Genomic DNA, 26,181 nt, shown 5'->3' with positions numbered 1-26,181 from the left:
AAAAATCTTTTTTTTGTTTGAAAATTAATTTGATATTTTTTACCGTTTTTTGATGAAGATTTTTGTTTTTAATTTGAAAATTTTATTATTTTGGTAGAAAATTTTACTAATTGGTTGAAAATCTAAATAATTTGTTGCAAATTCCACTATTTTGTTAAAAAGTCATATTTTTTGGTTAGAAGTTAAACTAATGTGTCCAAATTTTATTTTATTCTTTTAACATTGAACTAGTTTTATTTTTGATTGAAAATCGATCGTTTTTAGTTGTAAATTAAATTTTTTGGTTGAAAAATAATTTTATTGATTGGAGATTCATCTTGTTGGTTGAAAATTCCTTATTTTCAGTTGAAAATTAAATTTTTTTGTTAAGAAATAACTTAATAACTTTTTTTATAAAAAAATTGACTTTGGCTTGGAAATTTTAATTTTTATTGTTGTTGAAGATTCATCTTTTTGAATTGAAAATTCTATTATTTAGTTAGAAAATGTAAATATTTTGCTGAAAATTCAACTACATGGTTTAAAGTTTAACTAAATTGTCAAAAATTCATTTTAGTGTTCGAACATTTAACTATTTATTAAAAAATCTTTTTTTTTGTTTGAAAATTAATTTGATATTTTTTACCGTTTTTTGATGAAGATTTTTGTTTTTGATTTGAAAATTTTATTATTTTGGGAGAAAATTTTACTAATTGGTTGAAAATGTAAATAATTTGTTAAAAAGTCATATTTTTTAGTTAGAAGTTAAACTAATGTGTCCAAATTTTATTTTATTTCTTTAACATTGAACTAGTTTTATTTCTGATTGTAAATCGATCGTTTTTAGTTGTAAATTAAATTTTTTGATTGAAAAATCATTTTATTAGTTGGAGATTCATCTTGTTTGTTGAAAATTCCTTGTTTTCAGTTGAAAATTAAATTTTTTTGTTAAGAAATAACTTAATAACTTTTTTTTATAAAAAAATTGACTTTGGCTTGGAAATTTTAATTTTTATTGTTGTTGAAGTTTCATCTTATTGAATTGAAAATTCTATTATTTGAGTAGAAAATGTAAATATTTTGCTGAAAATTCAACTACATGGTTTAAAGTTTAACTAAATTGTTAAAAATTCATTTTAGTGTTCGAACATTTAACTATTTAATAAAAATTCTTTTTTTTTGTCGAAAATTAAATTTTTCTTTTTGATTTGAAAATTTTATTATTTTGGTAGAAAATTCTACTATTTGGTTGAAATTGTTAATATTTTATGAAAATTCAACTACATTGTCTAAGTTAAACTACTGTGTCCAAAATTAATTTTGTTGGTTGAACAGTTAATCATGGCGTTGAAAATGAATTTTTTGTTTGTTTTCAATTTATTTTATTAACTGTTTCAGTTTTGGTTGAAAATTTACATATTTTTTGAAAGTACGTCTTTTTATGTAAAATTATATTTTTAGTTCAAAATGCAACTACTTTGTTCAGATTTAAAGTAATTTGTTAAAAATTCTTTTTTAGTAGGAAATTTATCTGTTTTGTAGAAAATTTTACTATTTGTTGAAATTTTGTTTTTTTGTGGATATTTAAATTTTTAACTTAAAACTTAACTACTATTTTGGTTGAAAATACAACTTCTTTGTTAAAAAAAGCTACTATGGTTTGAAAATTCTACGTTTTTCTTTGTTGAAGATTCATCCTTTTGAGTTTAAAATTCTATTATTTTGGTAGAAAATTAAAATATTTGGTTGAAAACCAACTTTTTTGTTAAAAATGTTATTGTTTTGTGCAGAATTCAACTTTCTTGAATTTTCAACTTGAAAATTTCAACAATTTTTGGATTCTTTTTCTGTTTTGATTGAAAAATATTTTTGGCTGAAAACTCAAATTTAAAAAAAAAATCGTATTTTCATTTGGAAATTCAACTGTTTGGTTGAAAAATAATCTGTTCCAGTTGAAATTTAAATTATTCTGTTAAAAATACATCCTTGCAGGTTGAAAATCCAGCCATTTGGTTAAAAATTAAATTATTTTGTTGACAATTCAACTATTTTTTAAAGAAATAATATTTTTTTCTCAAATTTAACTGTTTTGTTGAAAATTCATCTTTCTGGATTAAAAACTCAATTGTCTTTTAAACAAAATTTGTTTTCCTTGAAAATTCAACCATTTGGTAGAAATGGTTTTGGTTGAAAATTTATCATTTTTATTTGAAACTTCTACTATTTGATTCAAAAAACATCTTTGTAGATTGAAAATTCAACCATTCAGTTAAAAATCAAATTATTTTGTTGAAAATTTCATAATTTTTATAGAAAAATTAATTTGTTTTTAATGACAATTAATCGTTTTTGGTAAAAAAGTTCTTGGTTGAAAATTCATCTTTCTCAGTTAAAAATTAAACTATATTCTAAAATTTTTTTTTGTTTTTTATCTTAAAGGTTCAACCGTTTGGTTAAAAATGTTTTTTGGTTTAAATTTAATTTTTGTTTGTTTAAAAATTAATCTTTTCAGGGTGAAAATTCAACTATTTGGTTTTTTTTTATTTCGTTAATAAATAATTAATTTTTGTTTTTTCCAGTATTGCGGATCCAAATGTTTGTTTTCAAATAGATACTGACAATAGGGAAACATTTCCCTCTGCAATTGCATTTCAATGCTTTAGGAAACAACGCGATTTGTTCTACGAGATACTGAAAATATGGGAGGAAAATCACACGAAAACTAACTGGAACTTTTCCTTGGCGTTGAGTGGAAAAATTAAATCCATGCTGACTTTGCACAGCGATGTGACAAATCATTCTCATATTGCGAGACTTTTTAAATCACAACTACTTATTTCTTGTATACAGACTGGACAGCAGGTATTTTATTTATTTATTTTGCAGATTATTTTACAATATTTTTTAATATTTCGCAAGATTTGAAACATTCAAAAAATGCGTTTACACTAGATTTAAGGGATTTCACAAAAATTTCTCAAAAGATTTCGAACATTTCAATGATTTTTAAACGATTTCAAAATGTTTTAGAAGATTTCAAAAAATTTCAGAAAGATTTCACAAATATTTCAAAGAATTCATAAGGGTTTCAAAATATTTCAAGAATTTCAATGATTTCAAAAAGGGTACATTACATCATATTTTAAATATTTTTGACCATTCCAAAAGTTTTCAAAGGATTTCAAAGATTTGAAAAAATTTCAAAAATTTCAGTACATAATTTCAAGTTTTTTAGAAGATTTAAATTTTTGTTTAGAAGATTTCAAATGCTTTCACGAAAGATTGCAATTCTTTCAATGATTTTAAACGAATAAAAAAGATTTCACAAATATTTCTAAGGATCCATAATGATTTCGAAAGATCTCAAAGATTTCAAAAAAGGTATGCCAAATTTTGAAACATTGTAAAAATTTCAAACATGTTTCCAATTTTTTAGAAAATTTCAAGAGATTTTACAAATATTTCAAATATTTTAATGATTTCATTAAATATAAAAGAGTTAAAAAAGATTTCACAAGTACTTCAAACATTCATAAGGATTTCAAAACATTTCAAGAAATTTTTTTTTTAATATTCCAAAACATTTCACTGGTTTTAAAGAATTTCAAAATATTTCAAAAGATTTAAACCATTTGAAAAGAATAAAAAAGATTTCACAAATATTTAAAATATTTTTATAAAGAATTTCAAAGATTTTACAAAAATTTTAATAGATTTCCAAATATATCACAAAGATTTCAGAGAAATTTCAAAATTTCCCAAAAATTTTAAATACTTCAAAATATTGTAACGAATTCACCACCATCTCAAAGGTTTCACAAAGATTTAAATATTTTCAGGGATTTCAAAAACCTGATAAAGATTAAAAAATATTCCCAAAGATTTCACAAAGAGGACTTAGATTCGAAAAAATTAGTTCATTTATGGTTCTGATTTCTTTTGAAATTGTTGTCCAATAATCGATCGATAGATTTGAGATTTCAAAGGATTTCAATGATTTCAAACGAACACAAAAGATTTAAGAAACAAAGATTGAAGAAAAATTTCACCAATTTTTCAAAGATTTCATAAATAATTTAAACATTTTACAAAGATTTCAAAGATTTTTCTCAAATTTTTAAAGATTTTAAAAGATTTCAAATATTTTAATTATTTCAAATGAACACGAAAAATTCAGAAACAAAGATTAAAGAAAGATTTTAAAGAATTCATAAATATTTCAAAACATATTACAAAGATTTCAAGAATTTTAAAGATTTTACAAACATTTTTAAATATTTTAAAAGAATTCAAATATTTTAATGAATTCAAATTAATACAAAAGATTTCAAAAATATTAATAATATTTTTATGAAGGATTTGAAACATTTTACAATATTTTTAAGATTTTAAAAGATTTGAAATATTTTAATGGTTTCAAATTAATACAGAAGATTTCACAAATATTTAAAATATTTTTATAAATGATTTCAAAGATTTTACTGAAATTTTAAAAGATTTCAAATATTTTAATGATTTCAAACAGCGACAAAAAATTTAGAAACAAAGATTAAAGAAAGATTGCAAGGATTTCGAAGATTTCATAAATATTTCAAAACATTTTATAAAGATTTCAAGGATTTCAAAGATTTTACCAAAATTTTTAAAGATCTTCAAAGACTTTAAATATTTTAATGACTTCTAATTAATACAAAAGATTTCACAAATATTAAAAATATTTTTATAAAGGATTTCAAACATTTTACAAATTTTTTTTAAGATTTTAAAAGATTTGAAATATTTTAAATATTTTTATAAAGGATTTCAAAGATTTTACTGAAATTTTAAAAGATTTCAAATATTTTAATGATTTCAAACAGCGACAAAAAATTTAGAAACAAAGATTAAAGAAAGATTGCAAGGATTTCGAAGATTTCATAAATATTTCAAAACATTTTATAAAGATTTCAAGGATTTCAAAGATTTTACCAAAATTTTTAAAGATCTTCAAAGACTTTAAATATTTTAATGACTTCTAATTAATACAAAAGATTTCACAAATATTAAAAATATTTTTATAAAGGATTTCAAACATTTTTCAAATTTTTTTTAAGATTTTAAAAGATTTGAAATATTTTAATGGTTTCAAATTAATACAAAAGATTTCACAAATATTTTTAATATTTTTATAAAGGATTTCAAAGATTTTACTGAAATTTTAAAAGATTTAAAATATTTTAATGATTTCAAACAGCGACAAAAAATTTAGAAACAAAGATTAAAGAAAGATTGCAAGGATTTCGAAGATTTCATAAATATTTCAAAACATTTTATAAAGATTTCAAGGATTTTACCAAAATTTTAAAAGATTTTCAAAGACTTTAAATATTTTAATGACTTCTAATTAATACAAAAGATTTCACAAATATTAAAAATATTTTTATAAAGGATTTCAAACATTTTACAATTTTTTTTTAAGATTTTAAAAGATTTGAAATATTTTAATGGTTTCAAATTAATACAAAAGATTTCACAAATATTTTTAATATTTTTATAAAGGATTTCAAAGATTTTACTGAAATTTTAAAAGATTTAAAATATTTTAATGATTTCAAACAGCGACAAAAAATTCAGAAACAAAGATTAAAGAAAGATTGCAAGGATTTCGAAGATTTCATAAATATTTCAAAACATTTTATAAATATTTCAAGGATTTTACCAAAATTTTTAAAGATTTTCAAAGACTTTAAATATTTTAATGACTTCTAATTAATACAAAAGATTTCACAAATATTAAAAATATTTTTATAAAGGATTTCAAACATTTTACAAATTTTTTTTTAAGATTTTAAAAGATTTGAAATATTTTAATGGTTTCAAATTAATACAAAAGATTTCACAAATATTTTTAATATTTTTATAAAGGATTTCAAAGATTTTACTGAAATTTTAAAAGATTTCAAATATTTTAATGATTTCAAACAGCGACAAAAAATTTTAGAAACAAAGATTAAAGAAAGATTTCAAGGATTTCAAACTTTCATAAATATTTCAAAAGATTTTACAAAGATTTGAAGGATTTCAAAGATTTTACTGAATTTTAAAAAGATTTCAAATATTTTAATGATTTCAAACAGCGACAAATAATTTTAGAAACAAAGATTAAAGAAAGATTTTAAGGATTTCAAAGATTTCATAAATATTTCAAAACATTTTATAAAGATTTCAAGGATTTCAAAGATTTTACCAAAATTTTTAAAGATCTTCAAAGATTTAAAATATTTTAATGACTTCAAATTAATACAAAAGATTTCACAAATATTTTTATAAAATAATTCAAAGATTTTACAAAAATTAAAAATATTTCCAAAGATTTCACCGAAATTTCAAAATTTCCCAAGGATTTTAAATACTTCAAACTATGTTGACGAATTCACAACCATCTTAAAGTTTTCACAAATATTTAAATATTTTCAAGGATTTCAGAAACCTTAGAAAGATTTAAAAATATTCTCAAAGATTCCACAAAGAGGACTTAGATACGCAAAAAATTAAATATTAGTTCATTTATGGTTCTGCTTTCTTTGGAAATTCTTGTCCAATAATCAATCAATAAATTTGAGATTTCAAAGGATTTCATTCTTTTCAAACAAACACAGAAGATTTCAAAAAGAAAGATTGAATAAACATTTCACAAAGTTTTCAAAACATTTTACAAAGATTTCAAAGATTTTACCAAAATTTTAAAATATTTCGCTAAAATATCGAATATTTGAATGATTTCAAGTAAATAAATTATATTTCACAAATATTTGAAAGATTTCATATCAATTTAATAAATATTTCTAATTCAAAGATTTCACAAAAGATTACAGTACACCAAATTTCAAAGATTTTAAAACATTTTAAAGGTTTTAGACAATTCAAATTTGTTTAGGAAGATTTCAAAGATTTCACAAATATTTTAAAATTTGCAGAAGATTTCAAGTATTTAAAAATTTTTTTAAAAGTTATAGTTAATCATATTTCTGAACATTTTAAGATTTTCTAGGATTTCAATTTTTTTTTTAGATTATATCCAAAGGTTTCACAAATGTTTTAAAAAGGGCAAAAAGTACACCATATTTAAAAGATTTAAAAACATTTGAAAAGATTTCAAGGATTTAAAATTTTTTTTAAAATATACACTACGCCAGAGTACGTAACATTTCCAAGATTTTAAACGAGTTGACATTTTTTTAGAAAATTTCAAAATATTTCGCAAAAGTTTCAAAAATTCAAGTGATTTCAAATAAATACAAAATACGTAGGAAAGATTTCACAAGTATTTTAAAGAATTTATAAGGATTTCAAAAGATTTCAAGAATTCAAAATTTTCAAAAGATATTAAAGAGTTCAAGAGATTTCGAAGGGTGTAAACAATTTCGAAAGATTTCCATAAATTTGAAAAGATTTCAATAGATTTTGATGATTTCAAACGGAAACAAGAGCTTTCACAAACAAAGGTTAAAGAAAGGTTTCAAAAGTTTCATAAAGATTTCAAATAATTCAAATATTTTACAAACTCTTCAAAAGATTTTTAAAAAATTCATCAAAATTTCACAGAAATTTCAAGATGTCACAAAGATTCTAAATACTTCAAAAGATTTGAACGAATTCGAAAAAATTTCGATTTGCGTTTGACTTACGTTCGAAAAAAATTAAGAATTTGTTTATTTATGATTCTGTTTTCCTTATGAAATGTTGGCTAATATAAAAATTGAAAAATTTTATCTCTTAAATGTATAACAAACGGTTATTTGATTATTTGTTCTAAAAAAAGGAGACCTGGAAAAACTTGATTTCTTGACTTGAAAACCCTGGAAAAGACCTTGCATTTTATTCCTAAGAATTGCTGGATAGCCTGTTAAAACGTTGTTTTTTTTTGGTTTTAAGATATTTCACAAGATTTGAAATAATTTAGGGTATTGAAAAAAATTTCAAGAAATTTTAAAATGATTTCTATGATTTGAAGCGATTCCAAAGGATTTGAAAGATTTTCGTGTACTTCGAGAGATATTTTAAAAGTTTTCAAAGAATTTTCAATTAATATTTAAAAAATTGCATATTATTTTTAATAATATTTTGAATAATCTGATGGTATTTCTATGGATTTGACATATTTTACGTAATTTTTAATACTTTCAAGGAATTCTAAAAAGAATTTTTAAATTTCAAGGGATTTCAACAGATTTTAAATGATTTGAAATATTGTAGAAAGAAATTTAGAAATATTTCGGAAGACGTGGAAGATAAGATTTTAATGATTTTAAGGGATTCAAAAAGCTTTTAAGGTAATTTATTAAATTTTCCTGGATTTCAGGAAATATCAAATTTCATAGAATATATTAGCATTCTATGTTATTTTAATGGATTTAAAGAATGTATTCATAAAAATTGCAGGATTTCGCAGAAAATTTCTTTTGAACTCTTTTAGGGAATATAAAAGATTTGAAAGTATTTAAAAAAATTCTAAAGAATTTTCAAGAGTTTTAAAAAGTTTCAAGGCATTTCAAAATAATCGAATGGATAATGAAAATTTGAGAGTATTTTAAATAAACCATAAAATTTAGGGTATTTTTAAAAATTCCAAAGAATTTTTTTGAAGAGTTTTAAGGAATTTTAAAAACGATTTTAAAGGATTTTAAATATTTTCGGGTATTTTAAAAGATTCCAAGACATTTTAAATAGATTTTTATAATTTGAAGAAATTCCAAGAGATTCCAAAGAATTTAGGTTAGTTTTAAAAATGCAAAAGTATTTCAAGAGATTTAAAAAGTTCTAAGGGATATCAAAAGATTCAAAAATATTTTTAATATTTTAGGGAATTTAAAAAGATTTTAAGGAATTTTTAATAGATTTCAATATTTTAAAGGGATTTTAAAGAATTATAAAGATAGTAAAATTTCCGTATTATAAAATTCCAGAATTGCAAAAATCTCGAATAATAAAATTCTTGACAGTTTATAATATTACCGAATTGGAAAATTCCCAAATAATAATATTTGCGGCATAAAATTGCCGATTTATAAAATATCCGAATTGGAAAATTCCCGAATTTTAACAATTAGAATTTTTTATAAATATATTTTATTGATTACAAATACAACAATAAGACATTAGTTTCAAAAATTATTTTTAACATTTAAAATTTCGAAGCGTATTTCTTGAATTTAAAATAGCAATAATTTTAAATAAAATATTTCTAAGTAACGCATGTTACAAAAATACAAATACAAAAGGCGTTAGCAAAAATAGAAATTTAAATTAATAAATATATATATATTCAATTTTTGCTAACGCTTTTTTTATTTTTGTTAAATTCTATGCACATTTTCAAAAAAAAGCGTCAAAATGTGAGTAATTATTTTTTCTTTCAATGTAGAATTAAATTTTTGTATCGCCTTCCTTATTTTTGAAAACGTGCGCTTGGAACAAAATTCTCGTTAAATTTTCTACGTACCTTGTAACGTTTTTCAAACCGACTCAAAATATAAATTTATACATATAAATTTTATTTTTGCGAACGCTTTTTGTATTTTTTCGAATACTGTAAACTTTAAAAAAACATACGTTACCTAGAAATATTTTATTTAATTATAAAAAATTGTAATTGTTAAAATTCGGGAATTTTACAATTCGGATATTTTATAAATCGGCAATTTTCTGTCGGGAATTTTATTATTCGGGAATTTTCCAATTAGGTAATATTATAAACTGTCGTAAATCTTATTATTCGGGAATATTCCATTTCGGGAATTTTATAATTTTGAAATTTTATTATTCGAGAATTTTATAATTCGGGAATTTTTCTGTGTCGGGAATTTTCAGTCGTCCCGTTTTTAAAATCGAAGATTTTAACAGTTTTTTAAATAATTAAAGTGCAGTTTTGAAGATTTAAACAATTAAAAATTAAAACCATTTGAAGTTGATAATTTTATCAACTGTGAATATAAATATAAATATAAATAAATTCTAGATCCGTTCAAAATTTAAGAATTTCCAGATTGTAACTATTTCAATCCGAAAGTCTTAATAATAATTGAAATTAATATATTTTTATTCTGATAATTTTACTTTTAAATAAGAATTTTCATGATTTATCAATAATATTTTTTAAATTCAGAGCTTAAGGTCTTCTTTATATTATTTTTTATACTATATTTAATAAATAAATTTGTTAATATATTATCTCTATTAATTTTTTTAGCCATTAAAAATGTAAACGTGCGTTTTTATTAAATTAAAAATATTGTGAGTCTAAATTATTTAATTTTTATCCCATTTTATTTGAAATTTCTTAACCTAGAAAAAAGTATAAGTATTTCATATTTAGCAATATTTTACTGTTCATTTAAGACGAGTAAATTGAAACCAAATATTTAAAACATAACAATTTGAAAAGAATCAAAATTAATTAAAAACTTGAAATTATTATAATTTAAACGAAATGTGTGAACATTTTATTCAGAACTTTTAAATATATTTTAAAATTAATCAAAATTTTCATAAAATTTTTGAAAATCCTGCAAATTAAAAAAAATCCTTAAAATCTTGCATAATTTTTCAAAGTGAAAAATCATTTTCAGTTTTCCTAAGAATCTTAAGAAAATTTTTTTATTATTTTTAAGTCTCACAATTCTTAAAAAATTTTTTTAATTTTTTGTTCGAAATCTGCAAAAGTCTACATTTTATTTTAAATTCGGCTGTACGTATTTGCAGTTATTTCAAGTTCTAAATTTAATTAGAATCTGTTTAAAACTTCTAAATATCTCTTAAAATTACTCTAATATTTTTACAAATAATAAATTTCTATTGATATTCATAAATTCAAATTTATTATTTTTCTAATTTGCAGGATTTTCTGAAAGTTATAGAAAAAATCTATTCATTTTGAAATTTATTTAAAAGTACCGAAAAAAATTCTGAAATTATTTTGAATTTGGAAAAATTTAAAACCACTTCTAGATTTTTCAAGATTTTGAAATCAAATTTTTAAGCTTTTAAAGGATGCCTAGACTATTTAAAACAAAAATAATTCAACTTCTAATCACAGAAATGTTAGGTTGAAAAAAATTATTTTTCAATTTTTAATGTGTTTAGCTTAAAATTATTTAAAATAATATAATTTTGAAAAATTTTAAAGTTCATTGCTTGGTTCTTTAATTGAGACTATTGAAAATGTTAACGTGGATTTATATTTTTGGAACTTAATCTAAATCTTTGAACTCTATAATTGATAAAAGTTCTAAATTTTGCAAGTTATTTGCATTTCATTTAACATTGTTCAATTTTAAAAGTTTGGAATTTAAGGGTTCCACTTTGAATGTTTTAATTCGTTGTTTATTAATTTATATGGAAGAATATTTAGAATATAGTTTTATTTTTTAAATTTCATTGGTCGTGAAAATGTTTGCAAACCGGGAAATGGCCGGGAATTTTTTTCTTCGATTAAAACGGCCACCCTGTAATTTTTAGTGAATTCAAAGGATTTTTAAGATATAAGGATATTTCAATATTTAGGATATTTGACTAATTAATTAATTTTATTAAAAAATGTACTTGGAATCTTTCAAGATATTTTGAAGGGATTTTAAAGATTTTAGGATATTTTAATATTTATTATTTTAATATTTAGGATATTCTTATTAATAAGTAATAATATTTTAATAATTTGAAGGAATTCTATAAGACCAGATAAAATTTGTGGTATTTTTTTAAATTACAAAGAATTTAAAGGTTTTAAAAAAGTGTCAAAGGATTCAAAATGTTTAAAAAGTTCCAATGGAATCCAAAATAGTGTAAAGTGTATGCAACATTCCAGGGTATTTTCAAAGATTTCGACATTTTAAAAATAGATTTACAATAATTTAAAGGAATTCCATAGGATTTAACAAACAGTTTAAACAATTTTTTCTAAATTCCAAAGAATTTGCAAGATTTCAAAAAAGTTTCAAGGGATTTGAAATAATAGAAAATTTTGTAAGATTTTAGTAATTTGAAGAAATTTTTAATAATTTTAATAATTTTATAGTATTTAAAAAAAATTCCAAACAATTTTCAAGAGATTTAAAAAGTTTCAAGAAATTTTCAAATATATTTTCAAAAATTCTAAGAACTTTATAATAAATTTGAATAATTTGAAGGAATTTTAAAGTATTTAATTGAATTTTGTGTATTTTTAAAAACTCTCGAAAGTATTTGCATAAATATTTTCATATTTTAGAAAATATCAGATTTCATAGTATGTGACGGGATTTTATTTTAAAAGAATTTCATCTAATTCTTTTCATTTACCTTAAATTCACTCAAATTTTACTGAAATCTATAAAATTTTTGGAATTATTTCTTAATTTAAATTCTTTTGAATTTAACTCCAGTTTTTTTTTTAATCTTATGAAAGAAAGAAGAAAGTACTTACTTTTTGGATTAGGAAAGGAAAAAGTAATTAAGGAAATTTAAAAAATGTAGTTTTGCGGCCACCCTTTTTTATTAATTATTAATTTTAATGTGATTTCTCGGAATTATATTCTAATTTTGAGGAATTTTTTAACAGGAAGATTTTTTTGACGACGAAAGTTTGAACATTCTCAAATCTCTGAAAGGTTTTAATCCAGAAAAATTGACACAACTCAAGGAAAGATTAGTGACTCCATTGTCATCGAAGGGACCCGTTCCTGAACCAACTTTTTCCGGAGTGCAGGAATTTTACAAAAATTTTATTCTTTTTGCTTTTAATCCCATGTTTTATGCACACTTGGAAGACTGCCTTATTCATGAAATCATGGATTTAAATGAAGCTCAATTTACGGGAAGTGATATTGAAGATTCAGGTAATTTTTAAACTAATATAATTAAATTTCTCTGACTTATGGTCATTAGGGTGTAGCGTAAATTAAACATTTCAGAAAATTAAAGATTTTTGGGCCCATTTCTTTTCCAAAAAGACGAGTTTTCTACAAAACAGTTTAATTTTTAACAGTGAATATGAATTTTCAACAAAAAAGTTCACTTTTAAGAAAATTGTTCAATTTTCAGTTTAGAAAAATAATGTTTCACTAAGAAATAACGAATTTTCAACTAAAATTATAGATGATCAACAAAAAAATTAGCTTTCAAGAAAGTAATTTAACTTTGAGCCAAGGAGTTGAATATTTAGCGAAAACATTTTAAAATAAAAAAAGAATTTTTTAATAAATAACAATATTTTCTATCAAAAAGGCGAATTTTCAACCAAGTAGTTAAAATTTATTTAGAAGAGATAAATTTTCAATTAAAAAGATTGATTCCCAACGAAGAAAAAACAAATTCTCTACAAAACAGTTTAATTTTTTACCAAATAGTTAAATTATTTACCTAATTTTGGAATTTGTGAACTAATAAGACAAATTTTCTGCAAAAAAGTTGAATTTTTTATCCGACAATATGAATTTTCAACAAAAAAGTTTATTTCCAATCAATTAGTTTAATTTTTAACCAAAAAATTCATTTTCTACTAAAAATATGAATCTTCAACCAAAAAAATTAGCTTTCAAGAAACTAGTTCAACTTTAAACCAATGAGTTAAATTTTCAATGGAAAAAGGTTATTTTTGAAAGAAAAATGTAATAGTTGGTATTTTAAAGGAAAAAAGAATTTAATTTAAAAACAAAAACCGTTGGATTTAATCAACCAATACTAAATTTTAATAAAATATTTGAATTGTCAACTAAAGCAGATTAATTTTCAACCAAGGATTTGAATTTTTACCCAAAAAATAATTTTTCTACAAAAAAAAATAATTTTGTTCTAAGTACATGAGTTTTCAAACGAATAGTTGAATTTTCATCTAGAAGAGACCAATTTTTAATTAAAAAGAATGATTATCAACAAATAAAAAAACGAATTTTCTACAAAACAGTTAATTTTTCTACCAAATAGTTAAATTTTCTACCACATTTTTGAATTTTTCAGCCTTAGGACATATTTTCTGAAAAAAAGTTGAATTTTCTTTCCGACCATATGAATTTTCAATTAAAAAGTTTATTTTCAATCAATTAGTTTAATTTTTAACCAAAAAATTAATTTTCTACTAAAAATATGAATCTTCAACCAAAAAAATTAGTTTTCAAAAAAGCAGTTTAACTTTCAAGCAATGAGTTAAATTTTTAAAATAAATGGGTGAATTTTGAACAAAAAATATAACTTTAAATATTTCAAAAGAAAAAGCAGGATGGTCGCTGCACCGGAAATCCGGGAAATCCCGGAAATTGCGGATTTTTTTGAGATCAGGAAAAAAGAGGAATTGACAGTGAATTTTTTTACTGAGAATTTGAGAAATTTTTAGAAAAAAATCTGTCCACGTTCGATTTCAACTGTTTTTAAATAATTAGTGGAATTGTTATGTTTTTCAATGGTGCTATTATTTATCTTACAATGCGTAATTCAAAATTTTTTACTTTAAAAATTTTCCATTTAAAATTTTTGTTTCTAAACTTACATTTTTAATTTAAAGAATTTTTAAATGCTTTCTTAAAGTCTTGAACAGATAAAAAATAAAAGCCTTTGATGTTGAAAATTTTGGATAAAAATATTTTTTTTTTAATAAATAGATCATTTTTAAACATTTTTTTGCACTTCAAGAAATAAAAAGTTAACAAAAACGATTTGACAAAACGTTTTTAATCCAGTTCAAAATTTAAGAATTTTCAGATTTTAACGTTAAAACTTAAACAGTTTCAATTTAAAAGTCTTAGTTATTAAACAAATATGAACGTATCACTGAAAGTTTTTAAACTATATTCAACTTAAAATGAAGTTCATAATAATATATTCTTAATTGAAGGATTTTATTAAATTTAAAATAATATTTTTGTCGAAAATATTCAATTTTTAATCAATTCAATTTGAAATTTTTAATGAAAAAAATATGAATTATTGAATATGTAGCAATATTTGAATTTTTTTTAAAGAAAAGTAACTTGAAACCAAATATTTAAAAGTAAAGAATCTTGAACTAAATTGTTCGACATAGAAAAACTGAAATCGTTAAATTTTTGAAGATCCTTTAAACTTTTAAGGTTACAATTTTAATTGTTGTATTTGAAAAATGCTTAATTTGTAAGTGAAATTTTTAAATTTTGATGTAAAATTTACAAATGAACATTTGTATAAAAAAATTGAGTAATTTGAAGAGATATTTAGGAGTTTTAAAAAGATTTTAAATTATCATGCAAATTTTAGAAAGTTTTCTTCAAATCTTCTAGAATCTTTTTTGAAAATTTTGTTTCAATCTTTGAGAAAGTTGTTAAATATTCTCTTAAAATAATTTTTCAAAATGAAAATTTATTTTTAATTTTCCTAGGAATCTTTAGAAAATGTTTTTATTCTTTTGAAGGCTTTCACAATTCTTGAAAAGAATCTAATTTTTTTGTTTAAAATCTGTGAAAATCTGCAGTTTGTTTTTTATTAGGCTATCATTTCAAGTTTTACATTAAACTTGAACCTTTTCAAAACTTCTACATGTCTTTTAAAATTACTCAAATTTAAAACCACTTCTAGATTTCTCAAGATTTTGAAATAGAATTTTAATGCTTTCCACGGATGTTTAAACTATTTAAAAAAATTGAATTTCTAATTTAAGAAGTGTTCATTAAAATTTTTTCAATTTTTCAATATTTGATTTTTCAAGCTTAAAATTCTTTAAAATCATATAATTTTGAAAATTTTAAAGTTCATCGATTGATTTTTTAAGTTAGATAGAGCATCGAAAGTGGTAACGTGGATTTCTATTTGTTTATAATGAAAAATATTAGTACCTTCAATTTTATATACGTAAATTATTGAGCATTTGAATACAAAAATTCTTAATTAAAAACTTTTAAATGTCAATTTTAAAAGTTCAAAATTTAACAGTTCCACTTTGAGTGCTTTCATTCGCAGCTCAGTTTTTAGTCAGTTTTAGTTTTAGTTTTTTAGTCAAGTGAGAATTTTTTTAGCTTTAGTGTTCCATTTTTTTAATTTCATGGACCGTGAAAAATGTTTGCAAACCGGGAAATGATCGGGAATTTATTTCGTCGATTAAAACGGCCACCCTGAAAAAAGAATTTAATTAAAAATGAAAAACAGGTTTAATCAACAAATACGAATTTTTAACAAAATAGTTGAATTCTCAACTAAATCAGATTAATTTTCAAGCAAGCAGATGAAATTCTAACTCAAAAATTATTTTTCTACCAAAAAGACGAATTTTTAACAAAATACATGCATTTTCCACTGAATAGTTCAGTTTTCTACCAAATTGTTGAAATTTATAGTCGAAAATACAAAATTTCTAAAACACAGTTAAAGATGAATTTTCAATCAAGAAAAGTTTTTGTTACCTGAAGGACAAATTTTCAATAAAATACAACAATTTTCTACCAAATGGTTCAATTTTCATCTAGAAAAGATACATTTTTAATTACAAATAGCAAGTTTCAATCAAGAATAGAATATTTACATTTTTAGTCAAATAGATTGACCCCCCCCCCACAAAAAAAAAAATTTTTCTAAAAATCCGGTTAATTTTGTACCAAGTACTTAAATTTTCTATGAAGCTGTGGAATTTTCAAGCCAATAAGACAAATTTTCTACAAAGCAGTTGAATTTTCAACCCGAGAATACGAATTTTCAACAAAAATTTTTATTTTCAATCAATCAGTTGAGTTTTAATCAAAAATGGTTTTTTAAAAATTAAAATTATAAATTTTCAACCAGAAAAATTTTCTTTAAAAAAGTAGTTTAACTTTCAACCAATGAGTTACATTTTTAAAATAAAAAGATGAATGTTGAAAGAAAAATATAATAGTTAATATCTCAAAAGAAAAAAGAATTTACTTTAAAATTAAAAAAGTTGGATTTAATCAACCAATTTTCTACAAAGCAGTGGAATTTTCAATCGAGAATATGAATTAAAAAAAAAACCGTTTATTTTTAACGAAGTAGTTCAATTTTTAGTTACAAAATATTAATTTGAAACGAAAAAAATGCATATTTTCAATGAAGAATTTTTTTTTTAACCAGAAAGACGAATTTTCAATAAAATAAAAGAATTTCCAACTAAATAGTTAAATTTTCATCTAGAAGAGATCAATTTTCAACCCGAGAATATGAATTTTTAACAAAAAAGTTTATTTAAAAAAATTAAAATTAGTTGGATTTATTCGACCAATACGAATTTTTAATAAAATTTTTGAATTCTCAACTAAAGCAGATTAATTTTCAACCAAGCAGTTTAATTTTTAAACAAGAATTGATGTTTCTACCAAAAATACGAGTTTTGAACAAAATACATCAATTTTTAAACGAATATTTCAATTTTATGCCAAATTGTTGAAATTTCAAGTAGAAATGGAATTTTCAACAATATTGTTATGTCAGTTAAAAAAATGAATTTAAAAAAAAAATTATGAATATTCAGTAAAAAAATTACATTTTAACAGTGTTTAATTTTTAACTTAAGTCATGAATTTTCAAAGAAAAAATGTGATATGTAGATGATATTAAAAAAAATAATTTAACTTCAAATAAAAGCAGTTGAATTTAGTCAACAAAAACGAATTTTTAATAAAATAATTAAATTCTTAACTAAACTAGATCGTCAATCAGGCGATTGAATTTTTAACTAAAAAATAGTTTTTCTACCGAAAAAAGGCGAATAATCAACAAAATACTTTAATTTGCAACAAAGAGTTAAATTTTCTACCAAATTGTTGAAAAAATTCAAATAAAAAATACGAATTTTCTGCAAAACAGTTGAATTTTCAACCCAATAATATGAATTTAAAAAAAGTTAATTTTTAATCAATCAGTTGGATTTTCAACAAAATATTAAAATTATCAGTAAAATAAAAAAACTTTTAACCAAAAAAGACGAATGTTTAACTAAAATAAGGATTTTTAATAAACAAATTGACTTTCAATAAAGTTGTTAAATTTCAACCAAGAAGTTCAATTTTCAACTTTGGAAGATGAATTTTCAACGAAAAATGCAATATGTAGGTTTGATATTAAAAAAATAGAATGTAATTTCGATTAGAAAAACAGTTCAGTTTAAGCAAAAAAAAGCAATTTTTTTTTAAAATATTTGAATTCTCTAATAAAGCAGATTAATTTTTTAACCAAGCAGTTGAATTTATAACTAAAAAATTATTTTTCTACCAAAAAAGACGAATTTTGAACAAAATATATAAATTGTTAACCAAATAGTTCATTTTTCAACCAAGTTGTTGGAATTTCGAGTCGAAAATACAAATTTTCTATAAAATGTTGAATTTCTAACCGAGATTATAAATTTTCAACAAAAAAAAAGAGTTCATTTTGAACGATGTAGTTTAATTCTCAGTTAAAAAAAATTGATTTTAGACAAAATTTCAATAAAATACAACAATTTTCTACCTAATTTTCTAAAAATCAGTTTAATTTTGTACCAAATTGTTCAAATTTCGAGAGATTAATTTTCTACAAAAAAAAATGTTGAACAAAATACATAAATTTTCAAATGAATGGTTCAATTCTATACCAAATTGTTGAAATTTCAAGTTGAAATTAAATTTTCAACAAAACAGTTATGTCATTTAAAAATATTAATTAAAAAAAATTAATTTACAACTAAAATGATGAATATTCAATACAAAAATTACATTTTAACAGTGTTTAAGTTTTAACTTAAAACATGAATTTTCAACGAAAAATGTGATATGTAGATGATATTGAAAAAAATAATTTAACTTTAACAAATTTTTGACGAAGTAGTTCAATTTTCAGTTACAAAACATTAATTTTAAACTAAAAAAAAAACATGAATTTTTAATCAAGAAAATTGTTGTTACTAGAAACACAAATTTTCATTAAAATACAACAATTTTCTATGGAATAGTTAAATTTTTATCTAAAAGGGATCAATTTTCAATTACAAATATCAAGTTTCAATCAAGAATGGAATATTTACATTTTTAGTTAAAAAGATTAACCCCCATCCTAAAAAAAAGAATTTTATAAAAATCAGTTTTATTTTGTACCAAATAGTTCAATTTTCGATGAAATTATTGAATTTTTAAGCGAATAAGACAAATTTTCTCCAAAGCAGTTGAATTTTCAACCCGAGAATACGAATTTTCAACAAAAATGTTTATTTTCAATCAATCATTTTTTTAAAATCAAAAATTGTTTGATTTTTAAAATTAAAACTATAAATCTTCAATCAGAAAAATTAGCTTTCAAAAAAGTAGTTTAACTTTTAACTAATGAGTTACATTTTTAAAATAAAAATCAAGAATGGGATATTTAAATTTTGAGTTAAAAAGATTGACCCCGTCCCCAAAAAAAGAATTGTCTAAAAATCCTTTTCATTTTGTAGCAAATTGTTGAAATTTTGAGTCGAAAATACAATTTTGCTGCAGAACATTTGAATTTTCTACCTCAAAATATGAATTTTCAACATAAAAGTTAATTTTTAACCGATCAGTTGATTTTTTAACGAAAAAGTTCCAAATTCCGTTAAAAAAATTAATTTTTAACAACAAAAAAACGAATTTTCAAAGGAAGTTATGAACATTCAATAATAAAAAAATAATAACTTCCGAGAAAGTATTTCAATTTTCAGCCAGTGAGTTTAATTTTTAACATAAAATTTTTAATTGTCGACGAAAAATGTAATATGTAGTGGATATTGAAATATAATTTAATTTCAAATTAGAAACAGTTGGATTTAGCCAATAAAAAGAATTTTTAACAAAATAATTGAATTCTCAACTAAAATAGATTAATTTGCAACCATGGATTTAAATTTTTAACTAACAAATTTTTTTTTACCTGAAAATACGAATTTCAACCCAAAAATATGATTTTTTAACAACAAAGTTAATTTTCAATCAGTTGAATTTTCAACAAAATAGTAAATGTATCAGTTAAAAAAATGAATAAAAAACACGTATTTTCAACTAAAAATAGGAATCTTTAATAAAAAAAATTAACTTTCAAAAAAGTAGTTCAACTTTCAATAAATGAGTTGAATTTTTAACTTAAAAATATGAATTTTTAACGAAAAATAGGGTTTGTATTAAAAAAAAAAAGAATGTAATTGAAATGAAAAACAATTGGACTTGAGCAACAAAAACGATTCTTTTACAAAATAGTTTAATTATCAATTAAAACAGAATAAATTTTTACAAAACAGTTAAATTTTTAACAGACTTTTTAGAATTTTCTTATGAATATTAATGAATTATTTCAAAATATAAATATTTCAAAATTAATTATTTTGTTTAAAACTCGTTTTTTTGTGGTTAAAAATTCATCACTTGTTAGAAAATTCATCTTTTTAATTAAAAATGCAACGTTTCTACAGAAAAATAATCTGTTTTGATTAAAATTGTTCAAATTTTGTTGTTGTTAAATTAAATCGTTTTTTATTTAAAATAAAAATGTTTTTTGTTGAAAATTTTATTTTTCTTGTTAAAATTAAACCTTTCTTATTCGAAAATTCCACAATTTGGTTGAAAATTTATCTTTGGGAAAATTCTAGTATTTGATTAATAATTACACTGTTTTTTTAAATATGAAAAAATGTGTTAATTTTCATTTGAAAACAATTTTACATAATTTTGCATTTTGTCATAGAATTAAAAAAAATTATTTAAATTTTATTAGTCGCGTCTATTTCAAATTCTTAATAATTATTTTATTATTTTACGGCGAATTATAAATTTACAAATTGATACAAATTGATTTTTTTAATACAAGCAATATGATTACAATTCCAGAATCTAAAAAAAATTTATTATAACATTAATGTGAAATTTGTTATAATTCATTAATTACTGAAAAGTCCTTCCCAATTTTAAATCGGCAAATGGATTTTTTTACTGATAAAAATAATATGAATTCAAAAAATTAAAAAGAATTTATAATATTGTTAACAAAAATGGTTTAAAATTCAATTCTGCAATCCTGAATAGGATAAATATAATTTTATTTTCCAGAGACAATGGTTGATGAACGAACAAAACAGAATTTTATTACTTGTTTATCGAGTCTGCGAATCCTCGCTAAGTTTACGGGTTTTCTGGTATCCCTGCCATATCGGTCAACAACGAGTGCTTTGGAAGAGGTGATAAATGCTCAAGTTGCTCTACGAAAGAGAGTAAGTCGTATTTTATTTTATTTTTTAATTTTTCAGGCATCACGATATATTTTCCCTGCTTTTTCCTCAATTTTTCTCAAAATCTCCTATAATATTTGCGAATTTTCTATTTTCTTACCCCGCTTTTTTCGAGGCTGCGATTAATTTTTAAAGAATTATAAGAAACTCGTGAACTTAGAAAAACTAGAACCAAAAGAAAAAAGCAATTTGACAACAATTTGTTTTTAAAAAAAAAAGAAAATTTAACATTCAACAGTGTCGCGAAAGAGAAAAAAAATCTCACACTTGATTGAGATAATTTTGTTCATATAAAATTAAATTTATAAATAAAATTTTGTTTGATTTTTCTATCATGAAAATCTTGCAATTATTTTCAGTGAAAATCTGACTTTTCATTACTTGAAATTGTTTTATATATTAAATTATACACTTTTTAAATTAAATTTTTGAAAAATTATAGAAAACCTAATGCTAATTGCAAAAAGGTGTGCTTTTTATATAATTTTGCACGATTAAATTAAAACACTTTTTGGTTGAACATTCATTTTTTGACTGATAATCAAACTGTTCAATTTTTGGTTGACTATTTTTTTTTTGACATTAATCTTTTTGGTTTAAAATTCAACTATTCCAGTAGATGATTTATTATTTTGGTTGTCAAATTCCTCAGTTTAGTTGAAAAGTTTCCTTTTTTAGTTAAAAAATCAACGATTTCGTTGAAACTTCCTGTATTTTATTAAAAAAATCTGTTTTTGGCAGAAAATTAATGTTTTTGTTTGAAAATTAATCTTCTTGTTCAAAAATAATAATTTTAGTTAAAAATTCATCTATTTGGTAGAAAATACAACTGTTTAGCTTAAATTGAAACTATTTTGTTAAACATTAATCTTTTTGGTTTAAAATTCATCACTTTCGTTGAAAGTTTGTTTTTATTTTGGTTAGAAATTTATTTTTTCAACTGTTCCATTTGTGATTGAAAACTGATATTTTTTATTTCAAAATTCAACTTTTAGGTTGAAAAATTAGTTTAAATGAAATTTTTGGTTGAAAATTTAAATATTCATTTTTTTAATATAAAACCAAATCTTTTTAGTTTTAATTTCAACTATTCCAGTTGAAGATTCTTAATTTTAGTTGAAAATTAATTTTTTATACTGAAAATTATCTTCCATTTTTCGTTAAAAATTAATATTTTTTAGTTCAAAAGTAAAATATTTTATCGAAAATTTGTATTATTCAGTTAAAATTGAACTATTTCCATGGAAATTCTTGTATTTTTGTGAAAAATCGCCTTTTTAGTAGAAATTAATTTTTTGGTTGAAAATTTACCATTTTTGTACAAATTAATCCTCTGCTTAAAAACTCAATTATTCTAGTTAAAATATTCAATATTCTAGTGTAAAATTCATCTTTCTGGTTGAAAACACAAATATTTCAGTAGAAAAATAATAATTTTAGTGAAAAGTTTATTTCTTTGGTTGAAAATTTATCGTTTTTAGTACAAAGTTCGTGTATTTTGGCTGAAATTTCATCTTTTTGAAAGAAATTAATTTTCTTCGTTGAAAAAAACAACATTTTTGGTTAAAAACTAATCTTTTTTAGTTCAAAAGTGAAATATTTTGTCGAAATCTTTTTTATTGTTTAGTTAAAAATGAAATATTTCACTGAAAATTCATCTATTTTGGTGAAAAATCGTAATTTTTTAGTGAAAATGAAGTTTTGTTTGAAAATTAAAAAATTACAGTTAAATATTCATCACTTTAGTTGAAAATTTTTCTCTTTGGTTGCATTTTGTTAACTAAATTTTAACTATTTAATTTGTGGTTGAACATGATATTTTTTTAGTTGAAAATTCGCCTTTTTTGGTATAAATTAATTATTTGGTTGAAAATTTGTCATTTTTCTACTAATTAATCTTTGGTTGAAAATTCAATTATTCTTGTCAAAAGATTCAACATTGTAGTATAAAATTTATTTTTCTGGTTGAAAACACAAGTGTTTCAGTAGAAAAATAATTATTTTAGTGAAAAGTTTATCTCTTAGATTGAAAATCTATCGTTTTTAGTACAAAGTTCGTGTATTTTTGTTGAAAATTCATTTTTTTGGCACAAATTAATTTTCTTGGTTAAAATTTTTTTTTTAAATTGAAAATTTAATCATTCTAGTTTAAAAATCATCATTTGGGTTAAAAGTTTATCTTTTTGTTTTCTAATTCAACTATCCCAATTGAAAATTTATCACTTTATTTGAAAATGTAGAAATTTTTTTTTAATTTAGTTTTTTTTAATTGATTTTTTCCCTTTTAAATCTAAAAATTTAAGTATTTTATCAATTTAGTTAAAAATTGATCACTTTGTTTCAAAAAGTAACTATTTTTTTGAAATTTAGTTTTTTTTTTGTGATATTTTTTTTTCAAACTTAAAATTTCAATCAATTTTTAGTGACAGAATTATCTTTTTATGTTGAAAATTCGTTTTGTTTTTTATTGAACTTAATTTTTTTGGTTGAATATTCATCCATTTGGTTGAAAATTCAATTATTCTGGTTAAAAATTCATCGTTTTAGTTAAAAAATGATATTTTCGGTTAAAAATGGTACTATTTGGTAGAAAGTTTGGTTCGAAATTTCTTGTTTTTTTTTCGGTGGGAAATTAATTTTTTCATCTGAAAATTGTATTATTCTATTTTTTGTTTGAAATTCAACTATTTGGTTAAAAATTGATATTTTGTAGTTGAAAATTCAACTATTTGGTTGAGAATTCATGTCTTTTGTATTTTTGGTCGAAAATTGAACTATTTCGTTAAAAATTCATCGATGTTACTAAAAATTAAATATGTTTTGATGTTTTTAATATATTAGCTATTAATATATCGCTAGAAACTAAAAAAAAACAACATAATTTATAATTATCCCGTGTACTATGAAAAATTATATCTGGAAAAAACCTGGAATTTTCAGGGAATTTTTATATACTTGGAAAAATCTGGAAATGTTGAAGAATTTTTTTTAAAATCAGGAAACTTTTTGAGAGCGTGCTGAATTTTTTTTAACTGCAATATAAAATTGAATAATTTTTCAGTTGAAGATGAATAATTTAAGTTGAAAATTCATCAGTTTGGATGAAAATTAATTTTTTTAACTGAAAATTAAAGTATTGTTTTTTTGATTGAAAACTTATCTTTTTAATTAAAAATTCAATTATTTTGTTGAAAAATAGTCTTTTTTGTAAAAAATGGGTGTGTTTTAATTGAAAATTCAAGCCTTTTGACGAAAAATTTTGCTGTTTGTAGGAAAATTAATCTTCTTGGTTTAAAATTTATCTTTGAAAAATCTTTTTTAGTTGCAAATTCAACTTTTTTTGTAAATTTGTCTTTTTTAGTTTTAGATTTCGTCTTTGGGTTGAAAATGTAACTGTTACAGTTAAGATTCATAATTTTATTTGAAAATTTATTCGTTTTGTTAAATAAAACTATTTCCGTTAAAGATTAATCGTTTTAGTTGAAAATTCTTCAGGTTTGGTTGAAAGTTAATTTTTTAAACTAAAAATTGAACTATTATATTTTTGATTGAAAAATTGTCTTCAGTTTTCTTCAGGCTTCTTCAGTTGAAAATTCAAATATTTCTTTAAAAATTGAACTACTTCATTTAAAGATTCATTATTTTTGTTGAAAATTCATCAGTTTGGTCGAAAATTAATTTTTTTTTAACTGAACATTTTCTTATTCGATTTTTTAATAAATATTAATATTTTTAGTAGAAAATTCAAATATTTCTTTAGAAATTCAACTATTTCAGTTGAAGGTTAATTATTAATCTTGGTTTTTTGAGGAAAATTAATCTTCTTGGTTGAAAATAAATCTTTTTGCTTGAAAATGCAACATTTTTTTGCATATTTTTCCTCTCTCTCTTCATTGAAAAATCTTTTGTAGTTGCAAATTCAACTCATGTTCTAAAATTGTCTTTTTTAGCTTCAAATTTCGTCTTTGGGTTGAAAATCTAACTATTACAGTTGAAGATTCATAATTTCAGTTGAAAATTAATTTTTTTTAAAATAAAACTATTTCAGTTCAAGATTAATCATTTTAGTTGAAAATTCATCTGTTTGCTTGGAAATTAATTTTTTAAACTGAAAATTTAACTATTATATTTTTAGTTGAAAATTAATTTTTTTAGCTAAATATTTAAGTCTTGGTTGAAAATTTGGCTTCTTTAATTGAAAATTCGAATATTTCCTTAAAAATTTAACGATTTCATTTAAAGTTTCATTATTTTCTTTGGAAATTAATTTTTTTTAACTGAAAATTTTCTTATTCTACTTTTTATTAAATATTGATCTTTTTTAGTTTAAAATTCATTTATTTCAGTGAAAACTCAAGTACTTTGTCGACAAATAGTCTCTTTTGATAGAAAAAAATATCTTCTTGTTTAAAAGTAATCTTTTTAGTTGAAAATTCTTCACTTTGGTTGAAAATCACTTTGTTTTTTTTTTGGTGGAAAATTAATTTTTTTATAAGAAAGTTTAAATATTCCATTTTTTCTTAATAATTATTTTTTATTACAAAATTCAGATGTTTCGCAAAAAAAAAAATTTAAATTGATAATTCAAGTGTTTTCTCGAAAAAACTTGATTTTTTCAAGGAAAATTAATCTTCTTGTTTCATAATTTATTCTTTTAGTTGAAAATCTATCTATTCCTGTTAAACATTGTTCGATCTCCTTTCAAATTTCTCTATTTCCATTTTTGGTTGAAAGCTTATATTTTCTAGTAGAAAAGTTCAACTATTTATTCGAAAATTAAATTTATTGATTGAAAATTGAACTATTCGGTTAAAAATTCATATATCTTGTTGAAAATAAAATATTTTTATCTAAGAAGTTAGGATTTTGATACGGTTTGAATTAAATTAAATTTAGTATACCAACGTTAATTGTGGGTCCGGATGCAATAAGGGCACATAAAATTTTTTCGTGCGAAAACGAAGTCCCCTGGAGGCTTTAGAAAAAATTTTCGAATTTTAATT

General features: G+C 21.3%; 1 protein-coding gene across 2 annotated transcripts in view; it reads left to right on the top strand.

The window, feature by feature from the left end:
• The window catches only part of LOC117176115 (codanin-1), an 88,393-nt gene that overhangs the window by 24,079 nt on the left and 38,133 nt on the right, over positions 1–26,181 (top strand). For both annotated transcript variants that reach the window (XM_033366173.1, XM_033366172.1), the window contains 3 exons: positions 2,559–2,841; positions 12,554–12,830; positions 21,000–21,160. In XM_033366173.1, coding sequence (XP_033222064.1) covers positions 2,559–2,841; positions 12,554–12,830; positions 21,000–21,160 — 721 coding nt within the window. The remainder of the gene's footprint in view (positions 1–2,558; positions 2,842–12,553; positions 12,831–20,999; positions 21,161–26,181) is intronic.

Source organism: Belonocnema kinseyi, chromosome 7, assembly GCF_010883055.1.
Source record: "Belonocnema kinseyi isolate 2016_QV_RU_SX_M_011 chromosome 7, B_treatae_v1, whole genome shotgun sequence".
Classification (NCBI taxonomy): Eukaryota; Metazoa; Arthropoda; class Insecta; order Hymenoptera; family Cynipidae; genus Belonocnema; species Belonocnema kinseyi.
The sequence above is the reverse complement of the archived record's forward strand: the minus strand, read 5'-3'. Positions and strand labels throughout refer to the sequence as shown.